This window comes from Rhea americana, unplaced genomic scaffold (assembly GCF_003343005.1).
Source record: "Rhea americana isolate MKP2758 unplaced genomic scaffold, rheAme1 scaffold_118, whole genome shotgun sequence".
In the NCBI taxonomy this organism is placed as follows: Eukaryota; Metazoa; Chordata; class Aves; order Rheiformes; family Rheidae; genus Rhea; species Rhea americana.
The window spans coordinates 2,610,061-2,624,902 of record NW_028185239.1 but is presented as its reverse complement, the minus strand read 5'-3'; the positions used below and the strand labels follow the sequence as shown (position 1 = coordinate 2,624,902).

Genomic DNA, 14,842 nt, shown 5'->3' with positions numbered 1-14,842 from the left:
TGTATCATTTGGTCATTTACTCTTTAGCAAAACATGTTTGTTTTGTACCTGTGTACAGTTGATCTTTTTTAGTATTAACTCTCCTCTATTTTCTTTATTTTCCTCTCCTAGTATTTCTGAATGTCCTTTCCCACATGACAGTGGAGCAATCAGATTTACCATACACTGGGCATAAGCGCAAGGGGGCTTTAGAAAATATAACATACTTTGGCTGTACACAAAGCACAGCAAAAAAAAAATGAAGTAATCTATGAAGTGTTAGGAAAACCTGCTCCAAAGATAGGTTTTCCTCATTCCACAGAGCTGGACTGCATTGCTAAAGTAATAGCTCAGTTCGGAGAAGCCTCCAAAGCCCCAGCACCAAATACAACAGAGACATAATCAGCAAACACAACTGCACTAAAACCATGAGCCTGCTGGACTTTTGCTGCTGACTCTGTCATGGAAGTGAACCCACCACAGGTTCATCGTGAGCACTGAGTGTCAGTAGCGGAAATAAAAGAGGAGAACAATAGTGAAAAGGCATAGCTAACGTGGAATTCGATGGGCTAGTCAAAAATAGCATTTAGATTTAATAAAACTGTGCTGTCAGTTGCAGTTAATAATTGCTAACCCGTAACTACGACACCATTATCTGTCTGGAAGGGGCTAAAACATCTGGAACAGAACCTCTTTGAACAGTTGGATGCATCCTGCCATGATTTCTTCACCAAAGAGACTCCTATACAATACCTAGTTCAGTAGCTGGCTTGTGTTTAGAAAGATTTTCTCCAAACAGTTCTTTATGATTAGCATTTAAATAAGCAAATCAGGTTATCTGTAATCAAAAGAGATCATCTATTTGCAGTTTTTAGTAGAACCTCCACTTAGCATATTTATGCTGGATAACTATCTCACATCGAAGCCAACACCACAAGTCCTCAAGACAGTCAGTATCCTACAGCTAATCTGTATTTTTCTATCTGTATTGCAGCAACATGTAGAAAGAAGTTTTCTTTACCTGTCTTCCTCAGGAGAGCTAAATATAGAAACAAAAAAACAAACAAACAAAAAACAACAACAGAACTTATTAAAACAATTTTAGCTTCTCTATTAAGTCTTGTAACTTAGCAAAATGGCCGTGGTATTCTACAGAACACACAAATTTGAAGATGCATAGAGAAAAATGCTTACAAATTGCATAGTTACTCTGTTAATAACAAACTATGTTCTAGTTTCACTGATCTAGGTGAAATATTTAGTAGTGATCACTAGAAATCAGCAGATTTCTACAGCTACCTCATCTTATTGCAAATAATGCAGTTAAATTACTGTCAGTGCCAAGAGAATCAAAGCTCACTAATTCTACCTAAAGATTAGTTCATAAACACATCTTCCACCAGACAGAACAGAGCACAGCAAGGAGCTCCAGTATTTGCCAGAAATATCAACCTTTTATTTTTTCTGTTGAAGCAAAGCTGAGAGCTTGCAAATATTGAGATGGAAGGGTTTGCTACCTCCCAGGCAGAGCTTCATCAGGCTTTTCCATGTCACTGCACCAGTTTGCTGTGGTTTCAGCCACAAGTGAAAGTGGGAATTGAAAAGGCAAACCTGCCTCTGTGCTTCTGCAAGGACTGAAGTTTCCCTTGCTGAGGCTGTTATAACTATTATGCATCTGTGAACCAAACTACCAGATCAGATAATAATATTGTACTAGCAGTCCCAAAATGGAGTTTGTCACTACATTTGGGCAAACAGCACCAGGAACATTTCTGCCATGTTCTTTTGAATAGTTTCATTCCTATAGCATTCTTTTCTGGTACTTCTGACAATATCATTTGCACAGTCTTACCCCTCCAGGTAGAACATTTCATCCTTGTCACCTGCAAGGAACTGAAGCATGAAGACGACAAACAGTTTGCCTGCAATAATCAAGTATTTCATGGCTAGAAATTGAACCTAATCTAGAGCTACAACTATAAAACCTACCTTTCTCCCTAAAACACCTTTGTGCTCCCTAAAGCACTATCACAAATAATTTTCCATCACTGCATATTCATCCATTCAGAGAGCATTATTGCAAGGATGGATGCATTAATGGATCTTTTATTATCTCTTTTTACCTGTATTCCAGCACATGGACACTTTTGTAACCAGGTAATCCTTCAAAAGCCTTTTGGATCTATTTTGATTTAAAAAAGGAAAAAAAAAAAAAAAAAAGAAAAGAAAAATTAACATAGATGTCTAGATGCTTCCTCCTTTATTCCCTGTAGTGAAACAACAGGAAGTATTTTCAACATTTCAACATTTAAAAAAAGCATCTGAGCTGTCATTTCTAACAGGGAAAAACGCTTGGATAGTCTCTTTGTGGAGGAAGAGCTTTGGTGGCATCTTTTCAGTACTATAAAGGTAAAAGAGAAAGTATGAAGTACAACATCCCCCAAGAACTCTATAGAAACCTTCAGTGAGGGGGAAATTCAAACGGACTCTGCAGAGATCTGCACTGCCCACACTAGGCACCTTTCTCGCAGTGCAAACCCTTCTCTGCCCAAAAGGTTTCCATTATTCCCCCAAACCTCTTTGGATTAAAGCGAATTCTGGAGAAATTATTTGGAATTTACAACCTAAACGAGAGGAAGCAGCGAYGGCTGACTCAGGAGCAGCGGCCTCCAGGGCTCCAGAGAGGCGCTACGGCGTTGCACCATGCAGAACACGGCTCACCCGGGCTCCCTGCACAGCAACATAGACAGGGCTCAGGAGTGGTTGGCAGTGCTGCTCAAGGAGGAAATCTAGGGGCAGCAACATGGTAGCACATCCAGGCCTAATTCAATAATCAACTGTGTTACACGACATATAAGAAATAAATACTGCAGGCTCACACTGCTTTTTGGTATTTTTTCCTCCCAAAAGATTCTTGCTAGTTGAAGATTGCTTTTTACTCCTCAAATTCTCCTTTCCCTYCACAGTCTCTCTATTTTTAAACTGCCTCCGGTGAGACTTAAACAATCTGAGTGTTTCTTTCTTTTTCTTTTTTCTTTTCTTTTTTTCTCTCCTCCAAGCGCTTCTTTATCCAAGCACAGAGAGAACCAGGCAAGGGATCAAAGGAGTGGAACGTCCATGTTCCAGGTGGACTCTGTCCCATTTGACATTTCTTCCACACACACACACTATGGCATTGCTACTTGGCCACACAGCTAGGAAAATTAAGATGTCTAGCCTATGCTAGCAACTTGTGACAGTTGTAGTGATGCTTTTTGGCTACAGTGAAGAGTACATCTATTTCCCATCTGGTCCTGAATCTGGCACAGGGTTAGCCCCAGTGAAAGGAATTCAGAGTTTGCCAAGGAGAACCCCAAGTAAGTGGGACAAAGAAAGGAAGAAAGCTAAAGAAAAGATGTGCTGTTGTATGGCCCCCCAGAGATGTAACAGATGCCTCTCCCAAGAAGATGACAAGCTCTCTGCCCCAATAAGATTATGGTAATAAAACACAGGGAAACAACAGGGAGAGAAAATTTGGGAGGCAGCAATTTGTATTTTAAGTAGGCATTTATATACCAGTGGGACAATAAWTTTATTTGTAGCATATAAATGAAAAAATATTAAACTTTGATTAAAGTTAACTTTACAATAAATTCTAATAAATCGTGTATTTTATATATATGTATATTTATACATATTTAGGTATGCACATGTGTTTGGGATTTTTTAATTTTTTTTTTAAGTTGATGCCTAACAAGCTAACTGTGCTTCATTCCCACTGGCTCCAGTGGGATTTAGCCATACGTTTAAGAACTTCTCTGAGGTTGGAGTGTTTTAATACATGCTCATATGCACTGCTGATTCCAGGCATAAATGAGGAGCAAGTATTGTCTTGGCAGCCTTGGTTTCAAAGACTATCTCACTCGAGTGGGCAGTGATTCATTCAAAGAAATGCCACTCCTGAAGAGAAGTAATGAACAAATTCTGTTGTTCATGACTTCTTTTCACTTCCCCACTGATCACCTACTCTCTGTAGAGTCTCTACTACAATTGTCTCTAGTGCAATCCAAAATCAGGACACTTCTTGTATTCATTAAGACTTCTCAAACTTCATTTCAGTGCTCAGCTTTGGCAGGAGATCCAGAGCATGCCCACATGGGCAGACCTAGGTGGACCTGTACACCTTGTCCCTGTGCTCCGCATTAGTGCTGTGCTGCACTGTACCTCAGCTACTACAGCAGCCTCTCACCACTGCCCCAGCACAGGTTGGTGGCTGAAGCACAGCTGACTCATATCCTGTCATTTGAGAGATAAGACCTTCAAATTATCTTTTTCACTCCCCAGGTTCAAACCTACTACAATATGCAAGAATTCAAATCTCGCCAACAAGGTTAGTAAGCTCTGAAAAATCTTTAGGCAGGCTGGCCACTAGAGAGATGTTAAATATACCTTTATATATAAGATTTCTAAGATGCAAAACTTGAGATTTTGATATAAGAGATTATGAAGTTCCATCAAGAGGAAACCAAGATTCCTGTCACTTACTTCTCTGTGACATCTTTAAGCCTTGCCTCTGTAATGCTGTCAAGGAGAGCTACTGAAAAATTCAGAAAGGATAGTAAGGCCAAAGTTAGCCCTCGTAAAAATAAATATTTAAAAGGACTAAAAGAAATGTAGTTGTCTTTCATTTAACTAAGCCAAATGTTATTAATACTTTTGCTAATATGCAGCAAAGTAAAAGAATGAAAGCAGAACAGGAAACAAAGTCCCCCATTCTAAGTAGGTCCCCATGCAGGGGTTCGGCATAATTTTCTCTCTCCAAAAGCATGCTTCTACCTCTTTTGCCTGCAAAAAGGATAGCACACTATTTCATAATAAACAAAAGGAGGAAACTAGAGTAACTCTTGTTTGGCAACTGGTATACTACACACAATGAAAGGCACACAGCACTACTACTTCAAAAAGGCAGCATGTCAGACAAAACAGGATATTCTCATAGCAGATAAATATTTTCCAGTCTGCCTTAGGCAACAAAAACCCTAAGTTGGTTCTGCAAAGCCCCTGAGAAAAAAAAATCAGTACTAACACAGAGGCTGTGTGGAGCCAGCAAAAAAAGAGGAAGACAGGGAAGGCAAATCACCTGTGCAACGAATTGTTCTGAGAGCAGCTGATGTTTCATGGTGGCTGGGTCGCTCAGCTCCTCACTGTACTTCTCTCCAACGATCACAATGCTGAACTCAACAATCTGCTCTGTTATAGGTTTCAGTAGCTGCTCATCCTCCTTCTTTATCTCATTGTTGATCTGGATGGGAAGTGGAAAGGGAGAAAACAAGAGGTGATTTAGTTCCTTTTAAGTTTGTTTTGCCCTTTGACTGTTTCTTTTTTTTCCAGGAAATAATTTGTTACTCTTTACAGACCATAATCCTACATATCCCACGTTTATTCCATGTGAAAGGCATGTAAAAAGCATCCCAGGTGTCTACATGTACATATGACCAGCGATCTGTCAGCATGCTACATTCTTCAGCATGGGTCCAAACACATTCTTACATGGGCTAGAAACTTCTCCAGCCCCTGGAGACCTGAAGGTTTGTCTCACCCACAATGTGACAGAAAGCCTAAGCCCTCTCAGTAAATGCCGCATGGATAGGAACACATCAGGGCACTACTGGTGGGCCACAAAGATGGTCATGGATATATCTGATGACGTGAAAACTACAGCTCAAAGCACGGTACGTGACCCTGAGCCATCAGCATACCTGTTTGCCCTGCACTGTAACGGTGGGCTCACACAGCCTCAGGRCCAAAGGCAGCAACTAATGAAGCAGTTTAATAAGACAGCAAACTTCTGTCTATTGATTGTTACTGGAACCTATTTTCCATTTGCAAATCTTCCATCTAGTGCAAGGCACATCTAGCTGACCTCAGCTACAAACAGAAATTCAGCTGTGTGGGGTGTTCAAAAGGTAAGCTTGAAGTGCACCACCAACAGCTCACATGAGCCCATCATCAGTGTAGGCACACATTTACCACAAGGCTCCTATTCATTATTCTACTTGGAATGCATTCACAACACCACACTGTGCAGTTCTGCTTGAGTAAGTACGGATCCCTGGGGATGCACTGGGGTCCTCAGGAGACCTCTGCAAAGCTAAGCTGCTGGACTGCAATCAACAGGTCTGCAGTTGCTCGAGGAACCCTGCATAGGAGTTTGTAACCACGGCTGCCTTGGGCAGCAGTGAATTCCAGTCCAATTTTAATCTAAATTGAGTGAGCAGGACATGAAGAGCACCTTCTGCTTAGCTCCTTACTAATTTACAATCAATTCACTATTTCTTCTGGTATACTGAAAAGCACAAGAAAAAAAGATCTAGTTTCATGGTTTTGTTCTTGAATAAAATTTTGAGATATTTGAGGAAGGACAGTTGGCTTAAGTTAAATAACAAGTCTTTTGCTATTTATATGTGATCGCAGTTTTGCCAGAAAGGTCTGGGGTTTTGGCTCTTTTTTCTTCTTTTTAATAGGGAAAAAAACCCAACAACCTGTATTTTGTATGGTGTGGGAAGCAGAAAAACCTTCCTCCAAATAGCTTAGCTGCCATCAGCGAGTGACTTACATACTGTATAGGGCCCCTCTATGTATTTTTAGTTAAATTCTCCTCATCCCCCACCCCTTTTTGATGAGATTACTTTGTTGAGGTCCAGAATAAGTGGTACACCACCTAAAGCTAGTTGGCATTTGAGAGCTATATACTTATCAGGAAAATATATGCAGTTGTTATACAGCTCTTTGCAGCGCAGTGTCGTTTGAATCACGTATCAGTCCCCCCRAAATAAAGTTATAGTCAACTCATGAGTGCATAAGATGAACTTTGCTGGCTCTTGGTCCTGTAATTCACAACTCATTTTGGCTGTACAGAGCCATGATGAGGTGTGATGTAACTGTATAAAGGGTGAAAATACTGTTGCAGCAGCAGTGGCAATATAATTCTAGTTTTTTTTCTGATTTACTGAGTGGTCTCTGCTCAGACAGAAATACTCCAGGCAGTTCTGCTTTGAAAAAGAATAATGGTGTACATGGGACCAAACCACAAGTGTTCTTGGTCCATAATATAAAATCAGAGCCATGACAAACTCCTRGACTTGAGTCAGAAGTTGTCTGCCTGTTTCATATTGAGTGTTTATTCCTGGAAGCACAACACCAGAGTTCCACAGTCAGCCCTGAAAGCTCTAGAAGAAAGTACAGAGYTTGGCCCAGGTTTGTTTCATGGCCCTACCAGGTTACAGAACTCTGCACAATTAAACCCAGAACCATAAATYAGCTTCTACTCACATACAGCACTCGTAAATCCAGTGAGAGGTTTGTGTTTATAAGAAAACAAAAGCCAGTCGCTTCATACCACTGGTTTGCAAAATCGTCTTCAATGGTCACATAGGCCAACATATACTGGAGTTTRGGCTTAATTTTTAATCCAAAGGAGCTGTCTCCTGAAACCAGATATTTCTCTGGGACCTGTGTGGTGGTCAGCACTTCTGAAAGCCAGCTCACTTTTACAGCAGCACTTAAGTACTTGCTATAGGCCTCCCTGTGCGAAGAGTTTTGCTTTAGATACCATGGTATGGGTGATTGTGAGACCATTAATAAAAATCCGTATGTGTTGGCAGGGGAAAAGGAGCAGAGAACTGGAAGGAACTTCCAGAGCTATCCARGCCACCTTTCTGCCATCCTCAGCAATTGTACCATGTGGACCATTGCATCATTACTGCAGCAATTTGAAGTATATACTGYGTTTCCACAGGAATAATGCTCCACATTCTTCATCGAGCTTTCAAAAAGCCCTAGATATTCACTGTCTTGTCYTGAATCACTAGCAAAATCTTCACTTGGTAGCTCAACCGATCCATTCTCTCTCTCTCTGTCTGTCTTTCTGTGGGGATGACTGTACTGCAAAGCCATTGCAAATGAAAGAATATCTACCCAGGAAATTATTTTAAACTTTCTAAACATCATGCCCAGGTTATTTTAAAAAATAATAATCTGCATTAATACACTATGCTAGCAACACCCTTAAATACAAGAAAATATAATCATCCATAAATGATATTACTTAGGAAAGGCAACAGAATGCTGAACCAAAGGAAAAAGCTACTCACAGCAATGTCTGCATCTTGGGTATCACGGATGGTACTGCCTGAAGGACTCTCAATGGAGACTCCATGAGCAGGAGGAACATTAGCAGCGGCGTCTGAGTTTGAAAGAGAGCAGTATTTTTTTTTTTAATCTGTACACACATATTTAGATACRTGAGTAGCTCGGCAGGCGTAAGCTAACTAACAGTGACACTTGATTCCTGGTCCCACCATCGAGAGAGAAACAATAAAGGAAGAGCTACTGAAACAGAAACAACACCTGAAGAGTCTGAGGAAAAGTATCAGATACACTAGTCGGAACCAAATGCTAGCGATCTGTCTAAGCAGGTGTTGTATTTTGGGGAATATAAAGAGAGATCAGTAAAAAGTTTGTAGAGCTAAGTTCTCTAGTAGGATGTTTGTGATTCACTTGATAATCTACTAATGTCAGCCCAAAACCTGACCTCCAAATCACTATCAAGATTACTTGGAGGTAGAAAAAGATCGCAAAACCACAAGCTATCATATTTCTCAATTAGCTCAATTAGCTATTAATTCAGAATCAGCCTGCACAGTAGTTGGATAGGAACTGACCTCTCAATGTGGTAACATCAGTAGTTGAAGCTGGAGTTGGAGTCCCAGTACTGTTAAATAAAAATAAATAAATAAATAAATCAGAAATTCAAGTTGGACGTGGTGATGTAGATGTTTCACTTTTTGGTTTACATGCGGTTCTACTGCCACACCAAAAAGCGCATTTGCAGAATAAATTTGTCATGGTACTACTTTGCTGATAACTTTATAAAAACTAGGCTTCACAGTATTTCAGTTATCCAGTTTAGGCATCAGCATCGCCACTGCACATCCTGTGCCTCTCCAGGGATGCTAATTTCCTCATATTCCAATGGGCATGGAGTCACAACCGTAACTCCATTTGGCCTGCTAGCAGTTCTGCAAATGAAGCAAGCATGAAGACCACAGATATAACACAAAGATTCCTGTAATATTCTATAAAATGCTCAGATTTTAAAATACTCTACAGAGCACTAAAAATCATAAGTGTACCGAAATCACCAATACAAGGTGAGTCCTTTTTACCACAACTTTTACCCTGCTTATCTGGAGATCTTTAAAAAGCATCCATTTCAAAACGCTGTTATTGCATTCACACGCATAGATACACACACACACACAAAACACCTCTAGGCCAAATGTGAAGAAGAAAAACATTGCAGACAAAATTAGATGAAAACTGTCGATCTGAAGAGAAATCAACGGCTTTGACAAGGTTTTAGCAGTAAACCCAAGATCCTTGGGACCGATTCTGTGAGTCCTGAGCAACTTTAAGTTACCAAGAGCGGGAGACATGCTCTGAGAGAACCAACTCCTTTCTGAGAATAATTGACTTTTCAGGTTTACCATATTTTTAATACACACAACCCAATCTGGAAAACTGGAAACTTAAGAGCTGCAGAGAATAAGAACACTAAATTTGACCCTCAGAAAATCATTAAAGTTCATTGCATTAAGATATTTCTCTCATTCCTAAAGAAACTCCTTTTTTATTGGTTGTCATACTCGTACCATAAAATAAACACAGCAGGAAGGAGCCTGCACCACAATATTAACAAGAGCTCATACCACCTAGCCCATGCTTTCCTAGCCTTGCCAGGTTTGGCTTGGCATACTCAATTACTGGCCCTGCAGGCTGCCCTCAAGCAAAGCTCCCACCAAAGCAACGGATACTCCGTCAGGAAGCATAATCAGACTCTGTGTCACTCCTAAAGCAAAAGGCTCCAATGCCAGGCACACAAGCACTTCCAAAGGTATATACTAAGATACGTGGGTGCAAGGTTAAGAGAAGACATACGATAATTTCAGTGAGTTAACGTGTCTCAAACTCTCTTTCTACCCGTGCCTCTCACAGGCTTGCACTTGTCAATAAACACGGACTTGAGGATGAGTCTGCTGAATTTTCCATTTAATGTGAGAATCACTTCACCCATCTTCCCCAGGAGGCATAGGCTAGTGCTGTGCATAATGTTTAACTAAGCCAAATTGGACTAAGTTTAGGAAATGTTAAATTGTCACAGGGAAAGCTATGTAAGTATTATAAAATTTTAATAAAAAATAAAATATATAACATATGAACAAAGCAGAAAATACTGATTCAACAGTTTAAAGAGTGCAGTCTCTCAAAGACTTGCACTCTGAGCTCTGTGCAAGTCTTGAATCATACAGTTAYTTGTATCTGCTTCCATCTCGTGTACACTGTTACCTGTTTTCAACTAGCACAGGGCAAGGTAACCACTGTCACTTACTATAAGCACAGCAAATATTATCATGATAATTAATGACTACTGAAATATCATGAACTGTTTAAAGAGATTATCATTGGGGTTGAGGGGTGCCACACAGCTTTAAGGCATCAGCAAAAACAGTCCTCCGAAAATTAGATGAAATTCACTGAAATCCAAATCCACCAGGGACGATGGCAGTCAGGACAGCCATCTGTTAAGCTGGTCATTTTAATTCATCTCCAGAGAGGAAGAGTTAGGAGGAAACACAAACTACAGACATCTCCTGGACCTTAAGGAAAGGAGTCACTAGGAGCAGCTGGCAAGCAACAAAAGTAACGATTACAGTAAACAGCAAATGCTCCTGTTCCTAACGTGGACAGAGGCCCGAATTCATCTGTCATAATCCAAGSATTTTAGAGAACATAATGTCAAAAATTTTTAGTCTTTCTGCTCCATCTTTTACAATCTCAGTAAGTGTTGGCCAGATTTCCAAGAACTGGAAAGCAAGTTACTAGCAAGCAAGTATAATTCAGACAAGACATACCTGTGATGGCAATGGCAGAGAAGAGTCACAAATAACTTATTCAAAACTATCCATTTATTTCTGCTAAAAACATCTGTACAAGGATTTATCTTTTGTTGAGAATGCTGATTATATTTTGTAGAGATTTCTTTTCCCTAGGTGTCCTCATCTTAAAATAGAAATCAAAGCTTTTTCTTAATTATTAATTGGTCAGACATCATATTTTCCAGTTAAATTGACTTAGCTCTAAAGATGCATTATTGTTACCAGTTTTGATAGCTCTTTTTAAACATTTTGATCATGGGTTTTTGAAYTAAGTGAATATGCAATTTCAATAGCATTTTTCTCCAAGCACAGAAATGCAGGACTGAACCTTGCATTCAAATGCTTTTCCTTTTAAATTGTCCTTACATTTATTTTAATTTTCATGTAGTCACTTCTTGAATGTTCACTTGTTTCATTTTTAATTAAAGCAGAGCAGGACAAACCTGACAAAAGGCAACACAGAAGTAAACACACAGCTAAAAAGAAACRGTGTTAAATTCTTCATTTGGGGTAAAGCTGTGCAGATGCTCAAAAACATCTGACGCCAGAGCAGTGCTGTTGCCAAGTCCAACCGTAGATAATGAAGGAGCTCAGATATGTTTCTACTCCACTCTAGGCAGAAGTGACTGAAGGGTTGAGATGGTCCCACCGTGGAGGATGCAGACTCTTGTCTGCATTTAGATAAGCGCACGCAATTTGAGATGATACACCATCAAGCATTGCTGCCACCACTGATGAAATACAGATCCTAAATTTGCCGGCACATCTGAGAGCAGAGGACAGAGACAGGCAGAGCAGAGGAGCTCCAGACATGGTTTACTGCAACTAATTTCAGTGAGTCCAGAATCAGAAACTATCACTCAGAAAGGACAACTGCTTTTGTTTCTTACTTTATCGTATTTGACACCGAGAGCAACTTCAGAAGAAATGCAAAAGCAATGCGTTATTATACTCATCCTTCACAACAATCTCACACCTATGTTTTCTTCAGTATGTTATCACGCATACAGCATTCAAGCAAGGTTATGACATAAAAGCTACAGTTTTCCCCTGCAGCGTTTTTGCGCTGCTCCTTTTCCTTCAGCTGATTCTCAAGATCTGGTCTTTGACCCTGCCAGAAATTAGAAAGGACACTGCCCCACTGCCATGGGACATACTCCAATGTTAATAGAGCAAACCTCATTATGAAAAAGGGCCTACTGAATAAAGAAATGACTAAAAGCCTTTAGCTGATATAACGCTCACACACTTCTGACCCAGGCAAAACACAACTTCTGCGAAGCTGCTGCATAGACATCTGAATTACATCCCATATATTACTTTTCCTCTTGGTGAGCTCCTCTCCTAAGTGCTACTTGTTTAATCYCTCAAGTCCATAAAAGGCAGGCTGAGCATTTCACCTACGTGAAYGCAAGCACTGGTCTTACTGGAACAACTTTCATCCTGCTGTTACGTAATTGTCAGTAATGCCGGATTGCGAGTTATTCTGGGACGGACATTACACAAGTGCAAGCCACCGCTTTGCAGGCTACGCTAAAACCGTCCCAGTGTTTAACTAGTTGAAACCAGCTTTTTCCAGCTAGGTGGAGACACAGTACTGACATCAAGGTAGGATTATCAGAGGTGTCTTAAATGATYTAGGTCACAGTTTCAATTCTGCAGCTGTTTATAGCTTTCAGCACAGAACTGTTTTCTCCTAGAAAGATACCGTTGTTAAAACGACCAACAGACATCAAAGGTCTGTCTTCACTTCCAAATCAGCCCTGAATTACAAAACTGATGATACCTCAATTGCTTCATAGCAGAGAAAAAAAAGAATAGTCAAAGCTCATAAAAAGAAAACACTCTCAGTTTCTTGTACCTGGGCTATGCTCTAGAAGAGAAGAGGAACCAATTGCAAAAATTCCTATGCTCTTAGCAGTGAGAAAACGGACTGGGAAAGATAGCTAGTGCTGGCCTCAGAACTGAAGTAACTGCTTCTGTACAGGAGTCAGAGAAACTGGTGTTCGCCAGAGGGCATCAGAGCATCCCTGTTGGGCCCCTGCTCTGAGGCACCTCCGGAGAAGCCTGTCCCTCCCCAGCCGCGCAGGAGCTCTTCTGCAGGGCATCTCMTCTAGACAGCCGAAGCTGGGGCCGAGCTTCAGCGTCACCGAGCTCAGCGGCAGACGGCCTGGTTCACATCGCTGCGCTGCCTGACGGGCCCTTCTGGAGGACGGGTCTCCCTCTCTCAGCACACCTGGGTCAGCGCCTGCCCCAGCGAGAGCTGCTGCAGGAAAGCCAGCGGGCCGGCGACCAGAGCGCTGCAACAGCAGAGCCACGTTGCTCCTGTACTGGAGGGGCCGGCAGCTGGATTTCCCAGCGGTGTGCCTTAAGCACAGGGCAATCCTGGGTCAGGTACCTACTCTGATTTATTACAGAAAACTTTAAAGAGGTCTTCGTTTTATTCTGGTGTCTGTTGGCAGGTCTAGTATATTACTGCAGCAAAAACACATTCCATCTAGCTCTGGAAATACTCTTCACGCCACGCAGCATATTTGTCTCTCTCCTCATACAAAACTGCAGATTGAAGTCAGAATCTATGCAACTAGAAAGCAAGCCAGAATACGTGGTTTCCACCCATGGCAGCCAATCTTAGCTTTATTTGTATATAAGCTTGACTTACTAACTTCACATCTTAAACCATGTCCCCCTGGTAGTGCACAGAGGTGCAGAACTGCCCTTAGAGTAGAGGTTTTCTTAATATTGCTGGAGTAAATTATGTGTATTTCTTCTGATGCTCCATTATCCACAGCAAATCTATCTATCTCATGGCTTTAGTCCTGTATCTCTCTCTCTATGCTGTAAAACACAATCATTTCCAACCACAAATCAAACAGCAACACATAAGGTAAAAGAAAAGATGTAATAAAGCTAAAGTTTAAACTGACTGTGATAACAAAGATCCCATTTTAAAGCTATTAACAACTTCAAGTAACATATACTGCGATAAAAGCGTATTTTAAGATAGATACAATATAGTCATGCAATGAATTATCTACTAGAGCCCCTTTAATACCTGTCACAAAAGCACTAGAAATGTAAACCAATTGCCAATCTCTGGTCTGCCATTACTTTCACGTGCTATTTATTTTAACATATAATATTGTGTTATATCTGAATTATTAATTCGTGGATTGAGGGTTTTTCTTTTTTTTTTTCTTTTTCTTAAAATTCTTAAAAAAAAAAAGTCTATTAAGTGACTCCTCTTCCCATTAAGTGAATTACTCATATTTATCATGGCTTTATATGGTCTGTAAAGCAGGGAATTGAATTAGGCAATTTCTCAGATGAGTTCAAAACTAAGTTGTTTGGGTTTTGCTCTAAAACAGCAGTTTAGATTAATTTCTGCTTAGGAATGGAGTAATACGATGTTAACTGGTTTTGCTTCTAGTTTAGCAAAGACATCAAAATACTGATTCAACTTCAGGTCTGCTTTGGTAAAAGGAATCACAGTTCAGACTAGTTTTCAGTTTGATTCCCTTGTCAAAAATGTGAGGACCCCCTTGTTAAGAGTGTTTTCAGAGCACATCTCTCAAGTCTGTTGAAAAAAGCATTTTTATAAACATTCCACTTTTCTGCTTTTGGTGATGATGACCAAGACTACCCGAAAACCTTGGGGAAAGGTTCACAGAACAGCCAGAATACTCAYACAAGTCACTGCAGACACATCTCTTTCCCCAAACAGCTTCCCCCCACTAAACCTCTTCAGGTAAATCGCCCACACCTAGGCTTGACTGAAAACAAGGAAATAATGGATTTGAGTAAAAGAGGCAGCCCTTTACCAATCCACCGAGATACTTCCAGCGTGCCAAGGGTGCTGGGACAACCGGCCAGAGGTTCACACATAT

The 14,842-nt window shown here is 40.5% G+C and overlaps 1 protein-coding gene across 1 annotated transcript in view; it reads right to left on the bottom strand.

Annotated features, from left to right (window-relative positions):
• Positions 1-14,842, bottom strand: part of IMPG2 (interphotoreceptor matrix proteoglycan 2) — a 52,929-nt gene that overhangs the window by 14,958 nt on the left and 23,129 nt on the right. The window contains exons 6-11 of the mRNA XM_085318950.1: positions 13,354-13,356; positions 8,682-8,731; positions 8,112-8,203; positions 5,099-5,260; positions 2,103-2,161; positions 1,001-1,018 (exon numbers count right to left, since the gene is read on the bottom strand). Of these exons, the coding sequence (XP_085175076.1) occupies positions 1,001-1,018; positions 2,103-2,161; positions 5,099-5,260; positions 8,112-8,203; positions 8,682-8,731; positions 13,354-13,356 (384 nt within the window). The remainder of the gene's footprint in view (positions 1-1,000; positions 1,019-2,102; positions 2,162-5,098; positions 5,261-8,111; positions 8,204-8,681; positions 8,732-13,353; positions 13,357-14,842) is intronic.